Genomic DNA, 18,310 nt, shown 5'->3' on the forward strand with positions numbered 1-18,310 from the left:
ACTCTAAACAAGAAGTTTCAGATAAATATTTAATTGGAAAGACATTGCCAACTTTTCATGCGAGTAATTTGTACTCTAGCAGTAGTACAAGACAACAAATTATGCGAAGTATCCTAAGCTGATTTTAGCACTCCTTGTGGCTAAGAATCATAACTAGTTGTTGATGAATGATCAAAAGTGCATGTCTGGTTGATTTTGCACAGGTGATTGAAGCACATAATGTTACCTAGTTGAGTAACTTTATAAGGGGTTACAGTCGAGATTATAATCGGTGTGGTATGAATTTCGAGCTTAGAATAAGAAACAAAGTGATCAAGATATTCAAGGACAACCAAACCCATCGAGGCAAAATCCTAGCCAGAAGCGGGTTTGCTAACAATTGGGTCTGAAGGGTATTGATCCCTACGTGCCGCGCACCAAAGCATTTGCTTATCGGAGAATGAACCTCATCTTGATGATTCTAGCTAATTTGCCTGAAGCAAATATTGCGATAAATGATGATAATGAAATGACGAGGTATTGATGAAGAAATGATTGGTGTCATGATAATGTTTTGAACAATGCATGAAAATATATTCATGGCCAAAAAAAAAAAAAGTTAGTTCATGCCTGAAGCATGAAGTATCCGAGTAGTTAGCTCATGCTTGAAGCATCCGAGAAGTTAGCTTATGCTTGAAGCATCCGAGAAGTTAGTTTATGCCTGAAGCATCCGAAAAGTTAATTCATGACGGTAATATTCGAAAAGTTAAGTTTTTTTTGGACGCAAACTATTATGAATGCAAAGTGATTTTACTTTGCTGTTTTTCACTTTTTCCTTGCTAATTTTACTACTCGAAGTGACTATTCGGAAAGTTTACTTCTATAAGCTTAACTTTCTAATCTTACTTCTTGAAATTTTACTTTTCGAATGTTTTTTACTTTCTGGAACTTTATTTTCCGGAGGAAGTTTACTTCTCGGAGTTACTCCTCTTAGTTTGCATGCTTATTTATGAAATTTTTTTCTCATGCATGCAACATGATTCTCGTATGAAATTGACTGGTTGCTAATTCAAAATTGAGTTATTATCAATCCCAGAAGGATTGCTATTATCAATAAATTATGATAATAATCTTTTGACTAAATTTAAGATGTCAAAGTGTCGAATCCCTCTCCGAGTATGGCTTAGTGCAATTCTGTGTTATTTAAGGGGTAGTATACTATACCCCTTTATAAGAATGATCCTTGACTTATGCCTTACATGATATGATTGATTTATATGTTATTAATTTGAAAGATAGAAGAAAATGATATCATATCAGTTTGCCCGAAGCAAACGAAGGAATAAATCATTTCATATTAGTTTGCCCGAAGCAAATGAGGGAGTGAATTATATCATGTGAATTTGCACGAAGCAATTCCCAAACCAGTGAGTGAACTAATGTAAAGTTGAGGATAAGGATTTTTGGGAGATCTTGAAGATCTATTTTATTTGACAAGCTTCACAACTTCCCTATGATTGTTGTGTACCCTTATAATATCATTTGATATGTATGCTTTCATATCTGATTATATATTTTCTTGTTGGGGACATCAGTTTTATATGATATTGTGGTTATCACAATCTCACCTACTGCATATCATAATTATTCCCCCTAGAACCTAGTACGTGGTATAAAATCAAACATTTCCCATCTGCGTTTTATTCACAGTGTGCAGTCTTTTTCCTATATCACCACCATAGCGTACCTTTGTGGGCATGTATATGTTGATTATAAACATCCGTCTGTTATTTAAATTCTTAGAGCCCATGATAAGGGATCAATATATAATTAGGTACGCTGATTGCACACTTTATGAAGATCAGTTCACGGCATTAGAGGGAGATAAGAGCTCAAATTTAATAGAATGCCGAGAAATTCTATTGATGATTGATGAAAAAGATCTTCAATATTTAATCCACGTACTAGGTAGACTGAACTAGAAGTTCAGAAGAAGTAAACTGAACTAGAAGTTCAGAAGATAATTAATCTGCCAATATATATATATATATATATATATATATATATTGATCATAAAAAGAGTGACTAGGTCCTATATATCTTTCCCAACTTGGACCCTATGTATCTACCAGTGCTCCTTGACGCCAGAAGCGTGGAGACATGTTGGTATAATCCACCGAAAGCTAAATCTAGTACAAAATGATGTCACTCTTGAAATCGATTAAAAAAGCATGTCCAGAAGGCGAAAAAAAACCCAATAAATTTATAGGTGCACCCAAAATCATAATACTGGGGATGCGGAACGACCAGATAAAAATATCTTTGAGAAATGTCTAGAGTCTGGTTGAATTAGAAATTTCCATTATTTTATATATATGGGAGAGATTTATGAAAAATGTTATAGTTGTCGACAACAGAATTGCCTTTACAAATTGTTCTCGTTATATGAGAATCTGGATCCAGAGCTAGGCACCAGTTGTGCCTTGGTATTTTTTATGTATAACGGAGCAATTAAGGCATGTACAGCTCAGCTCGCTAAAACTGTATTCTCTTTATAACACGTACACCATTTAATGTTAACCATGTAGGTTACAAATGGGTGTTTGTACGAAAGAGAAATAGAAACAATATGGTGGTATAATATAAAGCGAGACTGGTAGCTTAAGGGTTTACGCAAAGACCCTGAATTAATTTTGATCAAATATTCTCTCCCACAACATATGGCATTACGTTCCGAAAATTAACATTATTGGCAGTGAATTATGAATTTAGATATGCAATTGATGAACGTCATGACCGTAATTTACTGGTCATTAGACGCTAATATTTATTTGTAAATCCCAGATGGATTCAACACTTTTGGAATGTGGAAAGTGAAAATCGCAACGTGTATCATTAAATTACAAAAGTCTTTGTAAGAATTGAATATTATATATTGATTGAGTGTTTTTCCTCCTGAAGAAGGAATGCATATTGAATGATTGAGTTGACTGTGTATTTTTCCTCCCGAAGAAGAAATATGCAAATATGTACCATTATGTGTTTGTTAAAGAATTGCTAATGGAGTTATTTGTTTATTATCATAGTCGATATTGATGGTTTAAATATCATTGAAACACATAGACAGCTTGGTGATATCAGCTCATGCCGAAAGACGGAGTTTTGAAATAAAAGACTTGGAAATCCAAGTATTGTCTCGACCTGAAGATCGAGCTTCTCCTTGAAGAAGTTTTATACACCAGTTAGCCTACTTGAAAAATGTCATGAAGATGTTTTATATGGATAAGTATTATTTACTTATCACACAAACGGTTGTCCAATAATCTCTTGAAGTAGATAAAGGACCATTTAGACTCGAAGATGATAATGAGGATATTTAGGGACTGGAAGTCCATTACTACATTCCTATTGGAGCACTATTATTGAACTAGAAGTTCCATAATCGCATCAGGCCTGATATTGAATTTGCGATGAAATTGCTTGCAACATTTAGTGCTTCCCCCTACAATGAAAATTGGAATTGTATTTAACATATCCTCCAGCACCTTCGATGTACAAAGATTTTGACATTTATGTGAGAAACCAATATGTGGTTTTGATGGGCTACTTGGGCAATGACTCTTTTATTTGATCCCTATGATGCCAAGTCCAAAACTGGTTATGTTATATTTTTACCCCCAATGTCTCATATGAGGACAAATAAGATTGTGTTGCACAAGCAAGTAATAGGTTTGTTAAGAGGAACCTTACAAAACATATTGCACCTAAGTCCTTCTACACACATGAACTCTAGAAGAGTGGTAAAATTATTGTTGAAAAAGTTTATCCCAGTGAACAATCTTGCAGATACGTTCACTAAGTCTCTGCCTACATCCACTTTTGTGTAATATGTTCATAAAATTGGGATGCATAGGCTTAGAATATTGTTATCTTCAGGGGGAGCGACAACCCCTAGCTACACTGGAATGGACAATCTAGAAGGTCTTTCGAAATCCTGAATATTATGCTACGAAAGCATATGGTTGTACTCTTTTTTCCTTAGCTAAGTTTTTCCCCACGGGGTTTTCTTAAGCTAAGGTTTTTAATGAGGCAATTGATGTTGGTGCACTTGAGTGGATAGTCCTGAAGACCCTTAGAATTTTGAAGATTATGCCCGGAAGGCTTATGGTCGTACTCTTTTCCTTAGCTAAGTTTTTTTCCCACTGGGTTTTCTTAGGCTAAGGTTTTTAATGAGGCAACCGGTGCAACACATTGTTTGACATACTTCGTGTACTCTTTTCCTCGTCTAGGTTTTTCCCACTGGGTTTTCCTAGCGAGGTTTTTAACGAGGCATGAGTATAGTTTGATAATGGCCAAGGGGGAGTGATATAAATATTATTATTATTATGGCCATTATCACAAGACCTTTCATTTGCCTTAAATTTATTCCATTATTTATGTTATAGAAAATGAAGGGTTATATGGATGTATATATATACATGTTCAAGGCATAATGAAATAGAGTACTTGTGCTCTTGAGTTCTACATTCTTGTGTTATATTTTTCTCTCTACTCTTCCATTCCATATTGCAATATTCTTCATACATATAATCGATGCGTTACCGTACAACTATCACGCGAGAACTAACGAGTTGATAGGCCAAATTACAACAATTTGTAATTTTTATGGTACTTTTTAGAATTGTAATTTCATGAGATGCTTGGTAAGATGGAATTGTAATTCCATGGTTTGGTTGACGGTCGCCTTAGGAATTGTAATTTATGTTGAATTATTTCATGAGATGTTTGGTAAGATGGAATTGTAATTCCATGGTTTGGTTGACGGTCGCCTTAGGAATTGTAATTTATGTTGAATTACTATTTGATCGGACATAATCCTGACTAATCCTTTTGTTAAATTGTAGACACCTCTTTTGGGTGAGACAGTTGACCTGAAGATTTAAGGTTGCTCCATTATTAAAACTAAGGATTGAACCTTTGATCTTTGGTTAATGATGAATGAGTCCCTTTCACTCAACCACACCCTCCATGTTAACTTTCAATCATTATAGTCCTTCATATCAAATAATGTAATTTAAATTCTCACTTTATTCTCTTCCCATGGAATTACAGTTCATTTCAACCATAATTCCCTCATTTCAACCAAACACCCTATCATAGCTTGTGAAAGTGTAATTTTAAAATGAATTACTACTTTGCCCTTATTATTATTATTATTATTATTATTATTATTATTATTATTATTATTATTATTATATAATAAAAATAATAATAATAATAATAATAGTATTTTAATTTTTATTTTTTTTTCACTTCTTTCCTTTCAATTTATAATCATTCTATTCATGTTTACCAAACAATGTAATTTGAATTCTTACATTATCCTTTTACCACCAAATTACAATTCTTTTCCTCTAAATTCTATCCTTCCAACGAAACTCACATTTTAAAGATAAGGGGAGTAAGGGCCAAATAATTCGTTGAAAGTGCAATTAGGCATTTGAATTATAAAAAACTTTAATTAGATACATGAATTTAGAAAAAAAAATGTAATCAACCTAATTTGACATGTTATTGTAAGTAATTTTCAGGTTAAAAGTGATTGATCACAAATGTCACATTAATATGTTTTAATTACTTCGATGCCTAATAATAATAATTAAGAATTAACATATTTAATTTTTTTTAATAAAAACCTTGGTCGCAGTGAATGCAAATGGCCAAAATATGAGAGCTAAGGAAGGTACTAGAATGCAACCGAAAAGCTCGGAAGGTACTTAAATGGTAAAAGCTTGGCAAAACACACATGATATGATGGCATTATCAACGTTTGTCTTACAAAATGTGTGCAGTGCAGTGCATCTTACTTGAACTTCATGTACATTTTTACTGAGGTAGATGTTCATTTTGAATTCTGGTGATTGTATTTATCACTATTGAACTTCATGTGCATTTCTCTTTAATGTGTCATGTGTGTCCATTTATATTGAACTGTTTCTTGGCCTTCTAGGTTTGAGCTACATCTTCTGGTTGCGGGTTTCCCTCATCACTAAATAAAACAAATGTTGAACCCTATCTATAAGTTAGAAGAAATGAAAACTAATTGAAACCAAAAATGTCAAAGAGACTAGCTTGCTGCCGTACCAACAAGATTCAAACATGGAAAGTATAACACTATTGAATTGAAAGGTTACCAGTAATCCCCACAAGAACAAGATCCATCTTTGAAATGGTGGAACCTGTTGATATCTCTAATGATGATTTCTCTTGAGACAATCTTGCAGATGAATTTGAAGGCTGTGTGGCAGTCCAAGCAAATCCTAAGGTTCTTCTTCACCCTAATGGGAGCTCCAGGTGGAGTAGCAATCAACCCGAATGCCACAGCGAGTTTCTCGCTGTGGTAAGAGAGGAGGATCTCTTTTTGTCGCCTTTCGACATCATGGAGATCTACCTCTACCATTGGAACATACCCAGCTTTAACCATTAGGTCTCCCAACTCCTCGAGTTTCGCGTATATTTCTTGGCTTCTAGGATGGCTTCTGTCGCCCACGATAAATGAGTATACCGCGTCCTTGACTTCAATCCAGCTCATCCCAGGTTCCTTCTTTACTTTGCTATCTTTCATCAACCTTCTCACCTCTGCTACATTCCCCCACAGCCCAACTGATGCATAAATATTTGCAAGAAGAACATGTGTCCCAGATTTCTCTGGTTCAAGGTTGAAAAGCTTGTGTGCAGCTTCTTCGCCTAGCTGCACGTTTTTATGGATTCTTGCAGCACCGAGAAGAGCCCCCCATACAGATGCATTAGCCTCGAAAGGCATCTGATTAATGAGATCAATAGCCTCGTCCAGCTCTCCTGCTCGCCCCAGGACATCAATCATGCAGGCGTAGTGCTCTTGTGTTGGTTCCACTCCAAATGTCTCGTTCATCGTCTGGAAATAGTTTTTTGCCTCTGCAACTAAACCAGCATGGTTACATGCACAGAGGACACTAACGAGTGTTATGTGATTGGGGGAAATACCATCCCTAAGCATTTCGCTGAACAAATTAAGCGCCTTCGTTGCGTGTCCATGCTGGGCAAGTCCCGCAATCATAGCTGACCACGAGACAATACTTTTGTTTGGAACCTCAGAGAAAGCACACCCAGCGTCCTCTATGCTTCCACATTTGGCATACATGTTTACCAGAGAATTGCCAGCAAAGGTATCAGACATGAACCCGTGTTTCATGACATGAACGTGCATTTGTTTCCCCTGTTCATACGCTGACAGATTTGCACAGGCATTCAGGAGGGAACTGCAAACAAATGAGTCGGGCATTATACCCATATCTTGCAACCTTAAATATAGCTTCAAAGCTTCTTCACCTTGTCCATATTGAGCATAAGCTGTAATCAAAGAGGTAAACGATGGCAAATCTACGATCGGGCATTCCTCCAAAATTTTAGCTGCATCCACCAGCAGGCTACATTTTCCGTATGAATCAATGAGACTATTTATCACAAATGCATCAGACTGAAACCCTGACTTAACACAAAGTGCATGGACTTGTTTACAGACATCAGCAGCCTGCAAGCCGGCAGTGGAGTTGAGGACTACTAGTAAAGATGTCTGATCAAATATGATTCCTTTCTCGTGCATCTCAGTGAAAAGGGTTAGACATTCTGAGTCTGCCTCGTTCTGTGAATACCCAGAGATCATAGCATTCAGCGCAATCAAGTCCTTCTCAGGCATCAAATCATAGATTAGTCTTGCATTGTTCATCAGACCGCATTTGCAATACATATCAATAAGGCCAACACTCACAAATGGATCTAATACTATGTCTTTCTTGATTAAAAGAGAATGCAATGTTTTACCTGTTCGCTGCAGCTGCAGTGCAGCACAAGCTTTTAGAGCGCTTGATAAAGTGAACATATTTGGCCACATTCCCGACCTTCTCATCTGGCACAGCATATCCAAAGCATGGTCATGACACTCACGGAGAACACATCCAGCAATTAAAGCATTCCAGGAAACAATGTCGGGTTCTGCAATTCCCTGAAAAACAGCAATGGCATCCTTCAAGTCCCCCAATTTCGCATACATGTCTACGAGTGCATTAGAGGAGAAAGGGTCGGAATCATAACCGAGCTTTAACAGATAACCGTGGATTTTCTTCCCTAGACCAATATCTGCTAATCCTGTACAAGCATTCAATATTGTGGATAAACTGTACTCATCTGGCCTTATTCCACACTCAATCATTTCTTGAAACAAGCACACAGCTTCCCCGAAATAGTCACTCTGTGTGTAACAAGAAAACAAAGCATTCCACGACACAACATTCCTTTCCGGGATCTCCTCAAATAGTCTCCTAGAATCCAGTAATTCCCCGCATTTCGCATACAAAACAACCAATGTGTTGGCCACAAATACATCAGATCCAAACCCAGTCACCATCACAACCCCATGAATCTGCTTCCCAAGCAAAAGATCCTTTTTAAGCGAGCAAGCCTTAAGCACACTAGGGAATGCAAACTCATTACACTTAAGTCCCAAAGAATGCATCTTTTGGAAAGCTAAGGTGGCCTCTTCCCCAAGCCCATTCTGGGCATACCCAGACATCAAAGAAGACCAAGAAACCAAGTCTGGTTCGGGACTTTCCTCGATCAGCTTGTGGGCATGCCCAAAAACCCCACATTTTGAATAAAGATTTATCAAATGGTTTCTATGTTTATTGTCTTGGGACAACCCAAGCTTCGTTACACACGCATGGATTTGTAGACCTGGTACTAGAGACTTGATCTGGGAAAGGTGAGAAAGGAGCTTTGTGTAGGATGGCAAAGTAGAAGTGGAGTCAAGAGTTCCGGTGAATCTCGGAATAACAGGATTGTGAAAATGTTGAACTGCGGAGAGCGTAGAGATGAAGGCAAATCTTGGCGATGGAGAATTGAGTTTGAATTGCAGGTAAAGCCGTTGGATAAGAGGTTTTTGATCATAATAGAGGTGCCAAAGATTTGTCACAGTCCATATCATTTCTATACTGAAAAAAAATACAAACACTGTCTGTTATCTTTGCTATCATAATATCTTTAATGAATGTCTCATATCATTACGGCTAAAAAACTATTCATATCCCACCAAAATATTAAAAACTATAATTTACTACTATGAAGAAACTCACAAAATCCGGAATGATAGGTAACAAAAGGAAACAATTAACAGGAAACAAAGGTAACAGTTTACCTTACAACTGTTTTCTCTTTTTAGGCTTTTTGTTATCGCCATATGCTCACAGCGGGGTCTTCTATCACATAGTTTTAGCAATCCTAAAACAAAAATATTGTTGAACACTTTATCAGAAACTGTATTAGATAAATAAAAGCATATATTGGTTGATTTTACTAAGAAATTACAGTACCCATCAAGGGCAGATCCAGGATTTTATTTGAGTGGGGGCAAAGACTTGATGTTAAAATCGTTTTAAAAATATCCATGACAAAATATCAAACACCAAAAAGATTAGTAGTCACAGTCTCTAATTAATAGAGAAAAAAATTAGTAGTCTGTCAATCTCTAAAATTAGCACTAATACACAGATTAGAGACAATATACTGATTATAGGGAAAATATGTCAATATACAGAGTAACACCATCCCATTGTTCATACACCATCAACTGAATCTGGAGCCTCCATTACACTTATCCATTTCAAATTTTACTGTTTTTGGCATTATGCAATTGAGTGTATAGTTGTATACAACAAGCTTTGAAGTAAAAAATGCCAAGGACAGTTGAGGATTTTTAAAAATAGACCAAAAAAAAAACAGTCACTTCAATCCAAAAAAATTCAAATAAACTAATTTCTAAAGCTTTTCACAATCTCGCTCCCATAGTCCCATTGAAGAAATCCAAACCCAACCATTTATTGAGTACAGCTCAAAGGATTCTTACACAACTTGATGGTGTATGAACAATATAGGAAAATCGAAATTAAAAACAAAGACATAATAAACAGTAAGAACTAACATTATTATAGCAAATTAGCACTGCAGAAACCAGCAACTAACATAAAAACTCCAAAAAAACAAAAAAAAAAAAAAAAAAAAAAAAAAAAAAAAAAAAAAAAAAAAAAAAAAACAAGTGCTGAAGTGCACTGCGCTGTTGTGCACAACTAACATCAGTACATCACCTATCTGTCTCTCTAATCTCTCTATCCTCAGCAGTCAGCTCTCATCGGCAAAAACAAAATTAAGGAAATTAGGGCAAAATCAGATTTCAAAACTCAATACTTAGGGCAAACAATTGAACAAAATATTGAAATTAAGATTTATAGTCCAAGGGGTGAGAAGTTGAGAAGGAGACTAAGAACCTGAGGCGAGGCGGCGACTGGACGGTGGTGAAGACGGAGGCGGCTCACGACCGGCGACTGAGGGATATTGTCTCAACAATACCCAATACAAGGCCCAATGCTGATGGGTTTGCAAAAGCCCCCCAAGTTATTGTTTTGTAAAAGGTGGCATAGCCTATATTTTGTGGGCAAATTATTGTATGGACCATGGTCCACACAATGTTATGTGGACTATAACAAAAAGTATATTTTTAATGTACTAAATGTACATTATTTTTGTACTGAATGTACATTATACAATATAATGTACACTCAGAACAAAAATAATGTACATCCCCTATATACAATGTACATTATCTTTGTACTAAATGTACATTACTTTTGTACTGATTGTACATTATTTTACAGAAGACAAAATATGGTCCACACAACTTGTGTGAACCATGGTCCACACAATAATGATTGATATTTTGTGAGATTTGACCTCTTGTACGATTTTTGCAAAAATTTTAAGATGTCAAATAGAAGAAAATAGATGGAATTAAAAAAAAAAAAAACACGAAAAATGAGATTTTTTTTTAAAAAAAAAAATCAATAGTTAACATGTCCAGCGGCGCGTGGAGTGCACGCTCCTGATTGGAAACTTCTGATGCACCTCACACACACCAGGGAAATGTTATGTTGTGCAACCGTGTGCACCATGTAAGGTGCACACGGTTCCAAATTTATAATTTCTATACTATAAATTCATAATTTCTATACTCTAGATTCATAATTTCTATATTATAGATTCATAAAATCTATACTGTAGATTCATAATTTCTAAACCGTAGATTCATAATTTAAATACAGTAAATTCATAATTTCTATACAGTAGATTCATAATTTCTATACTGCAGATTCATAATATCTGTACTGTAGATTCTTAATTTTTGTTCTATAGACTCATAATTTCTAAACTGTATAGTTATCAAATTATGAACATATAGTTATGTGATTTGTGAATACAGAGTTCAGCAATTGAGAATATGAACATTGAAAATTATGAACATAGAGTTCTGTAATTGTGAATATAGAGTTCAATAATTATGAATATGAAGTTCAAAATTATGAATATATAGCTTTATAATTATGAACATATAGTTCAGTAATTATGAACATAGAACAGTGTGCACCATACATGACGCACACAGTTGCACAACATAATTCGCCTACACCAGGAGCTACTCTTTAATTATTTGGTGGGGCCCATATTAACGCAAATTATGATGTGCAACCGTGTGCACCATGTATGGTGTACATGGTTGCAAAAACAACGTCGTTTTGACTAAAAATGCGCGCCCCACTAAAAAAAAAAACATTCAGGTTTGATTTTCGGCAATAACATTTTTTTGTGCATAATTTGAATTAAATATCCACAAATTCATAATTATATATCCACAAATTTATAACTATATATCCACAAATTCATAACTATATATCCACAGTGAATGAATAACACAAAATCCAGAATGAATGAACTAAATATCCACAATGAATGAACTAAAAATCCACAATGAATGAACAACATAATGCTGTTGAGGGGAATCGAAACTGAATTTCTTTTTTTTTTTTTAAATAGAACACGCATTTCTAGTCAAAACGACGTCGTTTTGCAACCGTGTGCACCACGGAAAACCAAAATCTCTTGCAAAGATCTCTCACTTTCACCTCATATGTGACCCCACAAAAAATCCATTCAAAAATAATTTATTGAAGATCCTCTAAGGTACTATACTACATAGTAGGTGCATTTGATTCAGACTAAACTTGATCTTATTTTTGATCGATCTAGTTTGTTGCATAGAATTTTTCTAATGTAATTTTCCTCCTTTGTATAATTTGCAAACTATTGTGCAAAAATAGGGTTTACTCAATGCAGACCACCAAATAATGACTACATATTTTTCTTGTCATCCAGAAAACAAAAAATTACATGTAACTTGACAATATTACACTTAAACAATCAACAAATAACAATGAATCATGAGTGAATCCCTTCACAAGAAAGATCAATGACATGTGAGTTAAGAGGAAGATTCTTACCATTTGTAGTTAATCAATCAATACAAGAATCCGTTTTCCAAAACACATGCCATAAACTAAAATCCAATCTCTCATACCAACTCTATAATGGCACTAATAATATGGCAATGGGTATCCCATACATTATTCACTGTGGAGTCACTTTCAACCTCTATATTATGATAATTTTTTGTCTAATTTAGACGTATCCCACGATAAATTAACTATAGCTCCACAATAAAATTAATTGAGATCGATATCCACCCAATATTAAAGTTCACAAATTTAGACCACCTTAACAATCTCTCAGCACACCGCTAGTTGTAGCCCGTTCATCTCAATTAACCATTCACACTCCCGTCCACATAATATATTGTAATGGATTAATATTAGCGGTATACATTCAATAAAAATAAAAAATGATAAGATTTTATTATTATTATTATTATTATAAACTTCTAAAGTCATGCTTACGGACACGATTACACCATTTCTTGTACCGATTGAAACTAGTGAACTAAAATAAAAACCTTTTCTTGTTATCATTTCAAAAAAAAAAAAGAAAAAACCTAAACCAACACGAAAAGTAAACGACACATGGCACGAACCCAGAACATCCATGGAATTTATCCTCGTTGACAACCACAATTAACGTCGTTAGCAGTTTGGTAACGATCAACCCTAACGACGAGCCACGTTTCATAACTACAGACGTTACAGCTGTCATTATTGTAAAGCTGCTCCCGTAAGGCAAGGCATGTCCGTCAATAATTACGTTCAGATCTGCGCTAACATAACCGGACCAATCTAATGTATTTGGATCCAGATTAATTAGTATTTTAATCCCAGGATTAAGTGTCCATAATTGGTTTAATTTGGAATCATGGTACAATGTTTGGCAAAGCTGAGGAATCTTTGATTAGTTGGCGCGGCTTTGGATTTAGTGCCTTCATTCATTTGGGTTAAGTTAAAGTTGGTGTGTATGTGCAATGAATATTTACTTTGGAGCCAATAAACATTGCTCACAACTTCAATAAACATGTATGGAATGCTTTTATAAATGCTAATGATATTATATAATATTTTCAACATGTGTTGAAAGTTAACTTGATCATTGATGATAAGGATTCAATTGATAATGAGAACTTTTGGAGTCTACCAAAACTCCATCAAAAGTCAATTGTTAATGTCTCAAATTTTTTACAATAATGGAGGTATTCGGGTTGGGTTTGTTACTACGTGGGTGTTTGGTAAATAGCTGTTAGCTGATTGAGTTAGTGGGTTTAAGTAGTTGATAACATTAACTGATTGTAGAAAGATGTTTGGTAAATAAGTAAATTCAGTGTTGTAAAACTCGGCCGCCTAGCCGCCTAGGCGCTAGGCGGCCACTTGCCTTGGAGTTTTGGCCTATAGGCGGCCAAAACTCGGTCGGCCGCCTAGGCGGCCTGGGCGGTCAAACTCGGCCGAGTCGGTCAACTCGGCCAACTCGGCCGAGTCGACCGATTTCGTCCGATTTTGACCGTTTTGACCGATTTTGATCGATTTTGTCTGATTTTGACCGATGTCGTCTTTCATTAATTATTGATTTTAATATTATTATGACATTATGACTTATAAATTATCATTATTTCATTTATTTAGATGTGTTATTTGAGTGAACGTTGAAAACAACCTCATTAAAATTGTCGAACTACAAGTCTGTCACTATTTTTTTTAATTTTTTTGGTGCCCGCCTAGCGCCGCCTAGAATCCGCCTAGGCGCCGCCTAGACCGCCTAGGCGCTAGGCGCTGCCCGGCCGCCCGACTAGCGCCTAGCGCCTACTGCAACCTTGAGTAAATTAGATGTTAACTGATAGCTTATTATTTGCAAAATGACTTTCTAAAAAAATTGATAAAAAAAATTACTGTGAGCCGTTTTTTGAATTTTAGCATTTTGGAGCAATAAAATGTTACAAAAAGCTAATTAATCAAACACTTATATTGAATGTTTAATCATGTCAGACAACTAATACTGGTCAAATTAGTCAAAATTGATTGATAAGCTAACTATGTTTTGAGTGACGGGGGTAATTCACAGCTACTAGTCTACTACACAGGACTCTGCACTAGATGTACTCTGTTCTTATGTAATAACTCGCAAACGACACAACAAAAATAAGATCACATTGCTTTCTAAATGAATTAAAACCATAAAATTATTGCTAGTATTAATCAGATAACATTGCATTTTCATTCTTTTAATTTATACACAATGACCATGCATCTATTTTAAAGTGATGACTGAGTAGGTGAAACATGATTCTCATAATAAAATATCATGAATTTAATTTGTGTCGACATCCTTATGAGATTTAATCAATTCACATCATAAGGTAATAGAAGCTGTTAATGTGTCATTGGCAACATTTTAATTTGCTAGCGTGAAAGGGTGTAACAATAGTTGTTGCTTGGGACAACAAGTGTGGAGAATTGAAAGATATTTATTTAATATGAATGAAAGATGGTAGATAGTACGGTGTTAGACAACTCAAAGGAATCTACACTCAAATCTTGATGAGTTGTCGCCAGTTTTGGATTTAGCTCAACAATTAACAACCAATTTAAGTAGAAATTGGAAGAGATTAACCACCACCTTATGAAATACTCTGTATTATACTTAGTAGGTAACTCTGTCATATATTATATACTCTGTATTAGTTTAATTTTAATTTTTTTATTATGAGAAAAATTCATAGTTATTATCTGTCAGTGTATGTGCACTACGTAAATCTCGCTCTTGTGAAATAACTCATAAATTATATAAGAGACAGATGTTAAATCGTTAATTACATTATGAAGACCTTGTGCAACTGAGAGGAAAATTCCGTGGACTAGAAGGGAAATTTAGAACTATTTTCACAGTGTCCAGAAGGGATGGTTGTTGTTTTAAATTATAGTATTATTATTAGTGTTTATCTGAAACAAAGTTGATGGAAATGAGACAAGTCATCTTTCATAGGAATTGACTTGGAAATGTTCTGTAAAGTTCTCAACAGATCAAAAGCTTTCATACGTAGTACATGCATTCCAATTCCAAGTTACTTTGCTTCTTTGTGTTCCAAAATTCTTACGTGTGAACAAGCTCTTCCTTACTCACTAAGATGTTCATTACTCCTCACCACAACATTCATCGCTTCCTTTTCCATTGTACATGCTAATCCCATCCTCCCCTTCCCTTTCCACCATTATACTGTATGTGGACCGTACTCCAAATTAAAAGATCAATTTATGACATATAAATTCATAATATGTTACCAAAAATTGAATCTTTAATACATCAAAAATAATTTTTTAATAATATATTAAAATTGAATACTTATTAGTTATTCATCATTCAATAGGGACCATGTCCAAAGTCTAATTTGTCACTCTTTTTTATTCAAATACTATTCTAATTAGCTTATTCATATTCCACTCCTTGCCCACTCAAACTTAATTAGTATAAGCCCAACACAATTGATATAATTTTTAAAAATTTTGTACAATTAACACGAGTGCTAATAGTGTCATGTATATTGTTCAATCATTATACCGTGCATATGTGCGCCTCGCGCCTCTCAAAACGATATCGTTTTGGTAAGTTCTGTATTTTCAGGTATAAAATTCTGTACATTCTATTATATAATTCTGTACATTCGAAACATGAGAATTTTCAGTTATAAAATTTTGTATTTTCAAATATAAAATTCTGTGTTTTCAGGTATAAAATTATGTGTTTTCAAGTATAAAATTCTGTGTATTCTATTATACAATTATGTACATTCGAAACATGAAATTATTTTTTAAGGTGTTAACAACAGACACACGAAAAGGTTCAAAACGACGTCGTTTTAGGTCAGGGCGCACAATGCATTATGCGCCCTGGTGCACAATGCATTATACGCCCCGGTGCACAGTATAATTTGCCTATATTGTTGGTACTGATATATTTTTTTCAGTACAAATGTACATGATTATATAAGGTATTATCGATACAGTAGATAAATTTGTAATCTCTGGTCTACTTGGACCAATATATATCAAATAGAGATGGGATAAAAGACGGCAAAATCTAAAGTTAAAAATTGTATGCAGTTGTTGTGTCCGAAATAATGACTTCTTATAGATGTGATAAAAACAGGGAAGAATACAATTAGTAAAACATGTGTAATAAACAGTAATTAACAATGTCATTAACAAAATAATCTTAGAACATATGTACACGTGGAATTCATCATCACCGCGCGCCGCTCTGTGGAGCATCCGTGAACGGTGAGATGAGGTTTGCTGGCAGTAACTGTCTCCATGAATTTCGGAATTTAAACATTCTTTGCTCCCACTTGTACTCGTTGGCTCCGCAACGAAGATCGCGGTGGAATCAGAATATTCCGAACTGATGCTTTCCCCTTCTGTCCTAAGAAAATTTGGATATTCCGAGCTTGTCCCTTCCCGAACCACCACCCAGCCGCCAGCTGTCCCCTCCCAATCCGAATTTATTCCCGAAGCTAATTTCCCGATCCTCTCCTTTGCCGAGAAGTTAACGGTTTCTCCGGAATCCTCGGTGTCGGAATCGGAGTCCGAGTTGAACCAGTCGAGCACGCAGCGGGGAGAGGGGAAGGCGGCGACGGCGACGGAATCCGGCGGAGGGAACAGTGAAACGAATGGGTGGCGTAGGAGCTGATCGGAGCTCCATCGCTTCTTCAAATCTCGTTGCAGGCACTTGGATAGGAAATCGCGGCATAATTCCGATGACTGAGTTGGGAGCTGAGGCAACTCGTCGGAGTAACCGATTCGGCAGAGTGTATCGGCGGCGCCGCGATCCTCCCACGGCCACTTTCCGGTGATCATCTCGATGACGGTGCAGCCGAGCGACCAGACGTCGGATTCCGGCCCCTGATACTCGCCGCGGATGACCTCCGGCGCCATCCACAGTGGACTCCCACGCGGCGGCGCAGCCTTATCCGGCCGTCGTCCACTTCCGATCTCCACCGCAGTACCGAAATCCGCCAGCTTGGCAAGGCCGGCGGCGGGGCCCACCAAAACATTCTGGCCTTTGACGTCACAATGCACAATGCCCTTTGCGTGAATATACCTCAGAGCTTCAACCAGGCACCGGGCGTAGCTCCTCACAACCGCTTCGTCCACGTCACCGCCGCCGCGCCGTTGCGCCAAATCAGCGACGGTGCCACCTGGCAAGTACTCCAAGTGCAGGTTCCTGTACGCCGCCGCCGCCTCCCACGTCGAATCGTCGCCGAGATACTTCACGACGTACGGCGAGGAAATCCGCCGGAGAACCCTAATTTCGTTCTCCAAAGCCTCCACCTGCGACGGCGAGCAGGAAGCCACGTCGACCGACTTCACCGCAAAAACACCGCCGCCGTTCCTCGCCAAGCTCACCGTCGCGAACGACCCTTTTCCGATGCACCTCTCCCGAACCCAGCTCCTCTCCACGTTCAGCTTCTTCGCCATTTCTGTAGAATTGTGTTTGAAAATGAATTTTCTTTTTTTTTGAACTTTTGAAATTTGGGTTTGTGTTGTGAAAGAAAGGGCCCTTTCGCGGTATATATATGGGTGGGCGAAGCCAAAAGAATTAGTAAAATTATTTTTTTTTAAAATGAAAATTGAAATTATCCGTGACCACCGTCACGTCAAAGAGAAGCCCGTTGACGATGATACGGTGTTTTATCCTTATCCATAATGGTATTCCGGAGGTTAATCCATTTTTCTAGAATTAGTAATTTCCTAAATTTTTTTGGTACAATTTTATGTACTTATGTCACCCACCGCAAATAAAATCCTTTTAATCTTATTCCAATTTTTTACGGTGTGTTGTTTAATAATGGTATATATATTCTATAAATTTGTATTATATAGGTTGTCATCAAGGTAAAAACAAAAAACTAGTAAATAGTATC

At 36.3% G+C, this 18,310-nt stretch overlaps 2 protein-coding genes across 3 annotated transcripts; both read right to left on the bottom strand.

Annotated features, from left to right (window-relative positions):
* Positions 1-6,033: 6,033 nt before the first annotated feature.
* LOC109173843 (pentatricopeptide repeat-containing protein At5g04780-like) lies at positions 6,034-10,458 on the bottom strand. Of its 2 annotated transcripts, XM_019323174.1 has the most exons (3): positions 10,335-10,458; positions 9,209-9,291; positions 6,034-9,005 (listed from the first exon to the last, which is right to left on the bottom strand). In XM_019323174.1, the coding sequence occupies exon 3, from the start codon at positions 8,996-8,998 to the stop codon at positions 6,170-6,172; it is 2,829 nt and encodes a 942-aa protein (XP_019178719.1). In that variant the 5' UTR covers positions 8,999-9,005; positions 9,209-9,291; positions 10,335-10,458; the 3' UTR covers positions 6,034-6,169. The 2 variants fall into 2 exon arrangements, with proteins under 2 accessions (XP_019178719.1, XP_019178720.1); XM_019323175.1 differs by lacking the exon at positions 10,335-10,458 and having other exon boundaries at positions 6,034-9,000; positions 9,209-9,379.
* A 5,864-nt stretch (positions 10,459-16,322) lies between these two features.
* On the bottom strand, positions 16,323-17,938 carry LOC109173523 (mitogen-activated protein kinase kinase kinase YODA-like). Its single transcript, XM_019322764.1, has one exon. It carries the CDS (start codon positions 17,862-17,864, stop codon positions 16,323-16,325), a length of 1,542 nt encoding a protein of 513 aa, XP_019178309.1. The 5' UTR covers positions 17,865-17,938.
* Between the last annotated feature and the right edge of the window lie 372 nt (positions 17,939-18,310).

Source organism: Ipomoea nil, unplaced genomic scaffold (assembly GCF_001879475.1).
Source record: "Ipomoea nil cultivar Tokyo-kokei standard unplaced genomic scaffold, Asagao_1.1 scaffold0482, whole genome shotgun sequence".
In the NCBI taxonomy this organism is placed as follows: Eukaryota; Viridiplantae; Streptophyta; class Magnoliopsida; order Solanales; family Convolvulaceae; genus Ipomoea; species Ipomoea nil.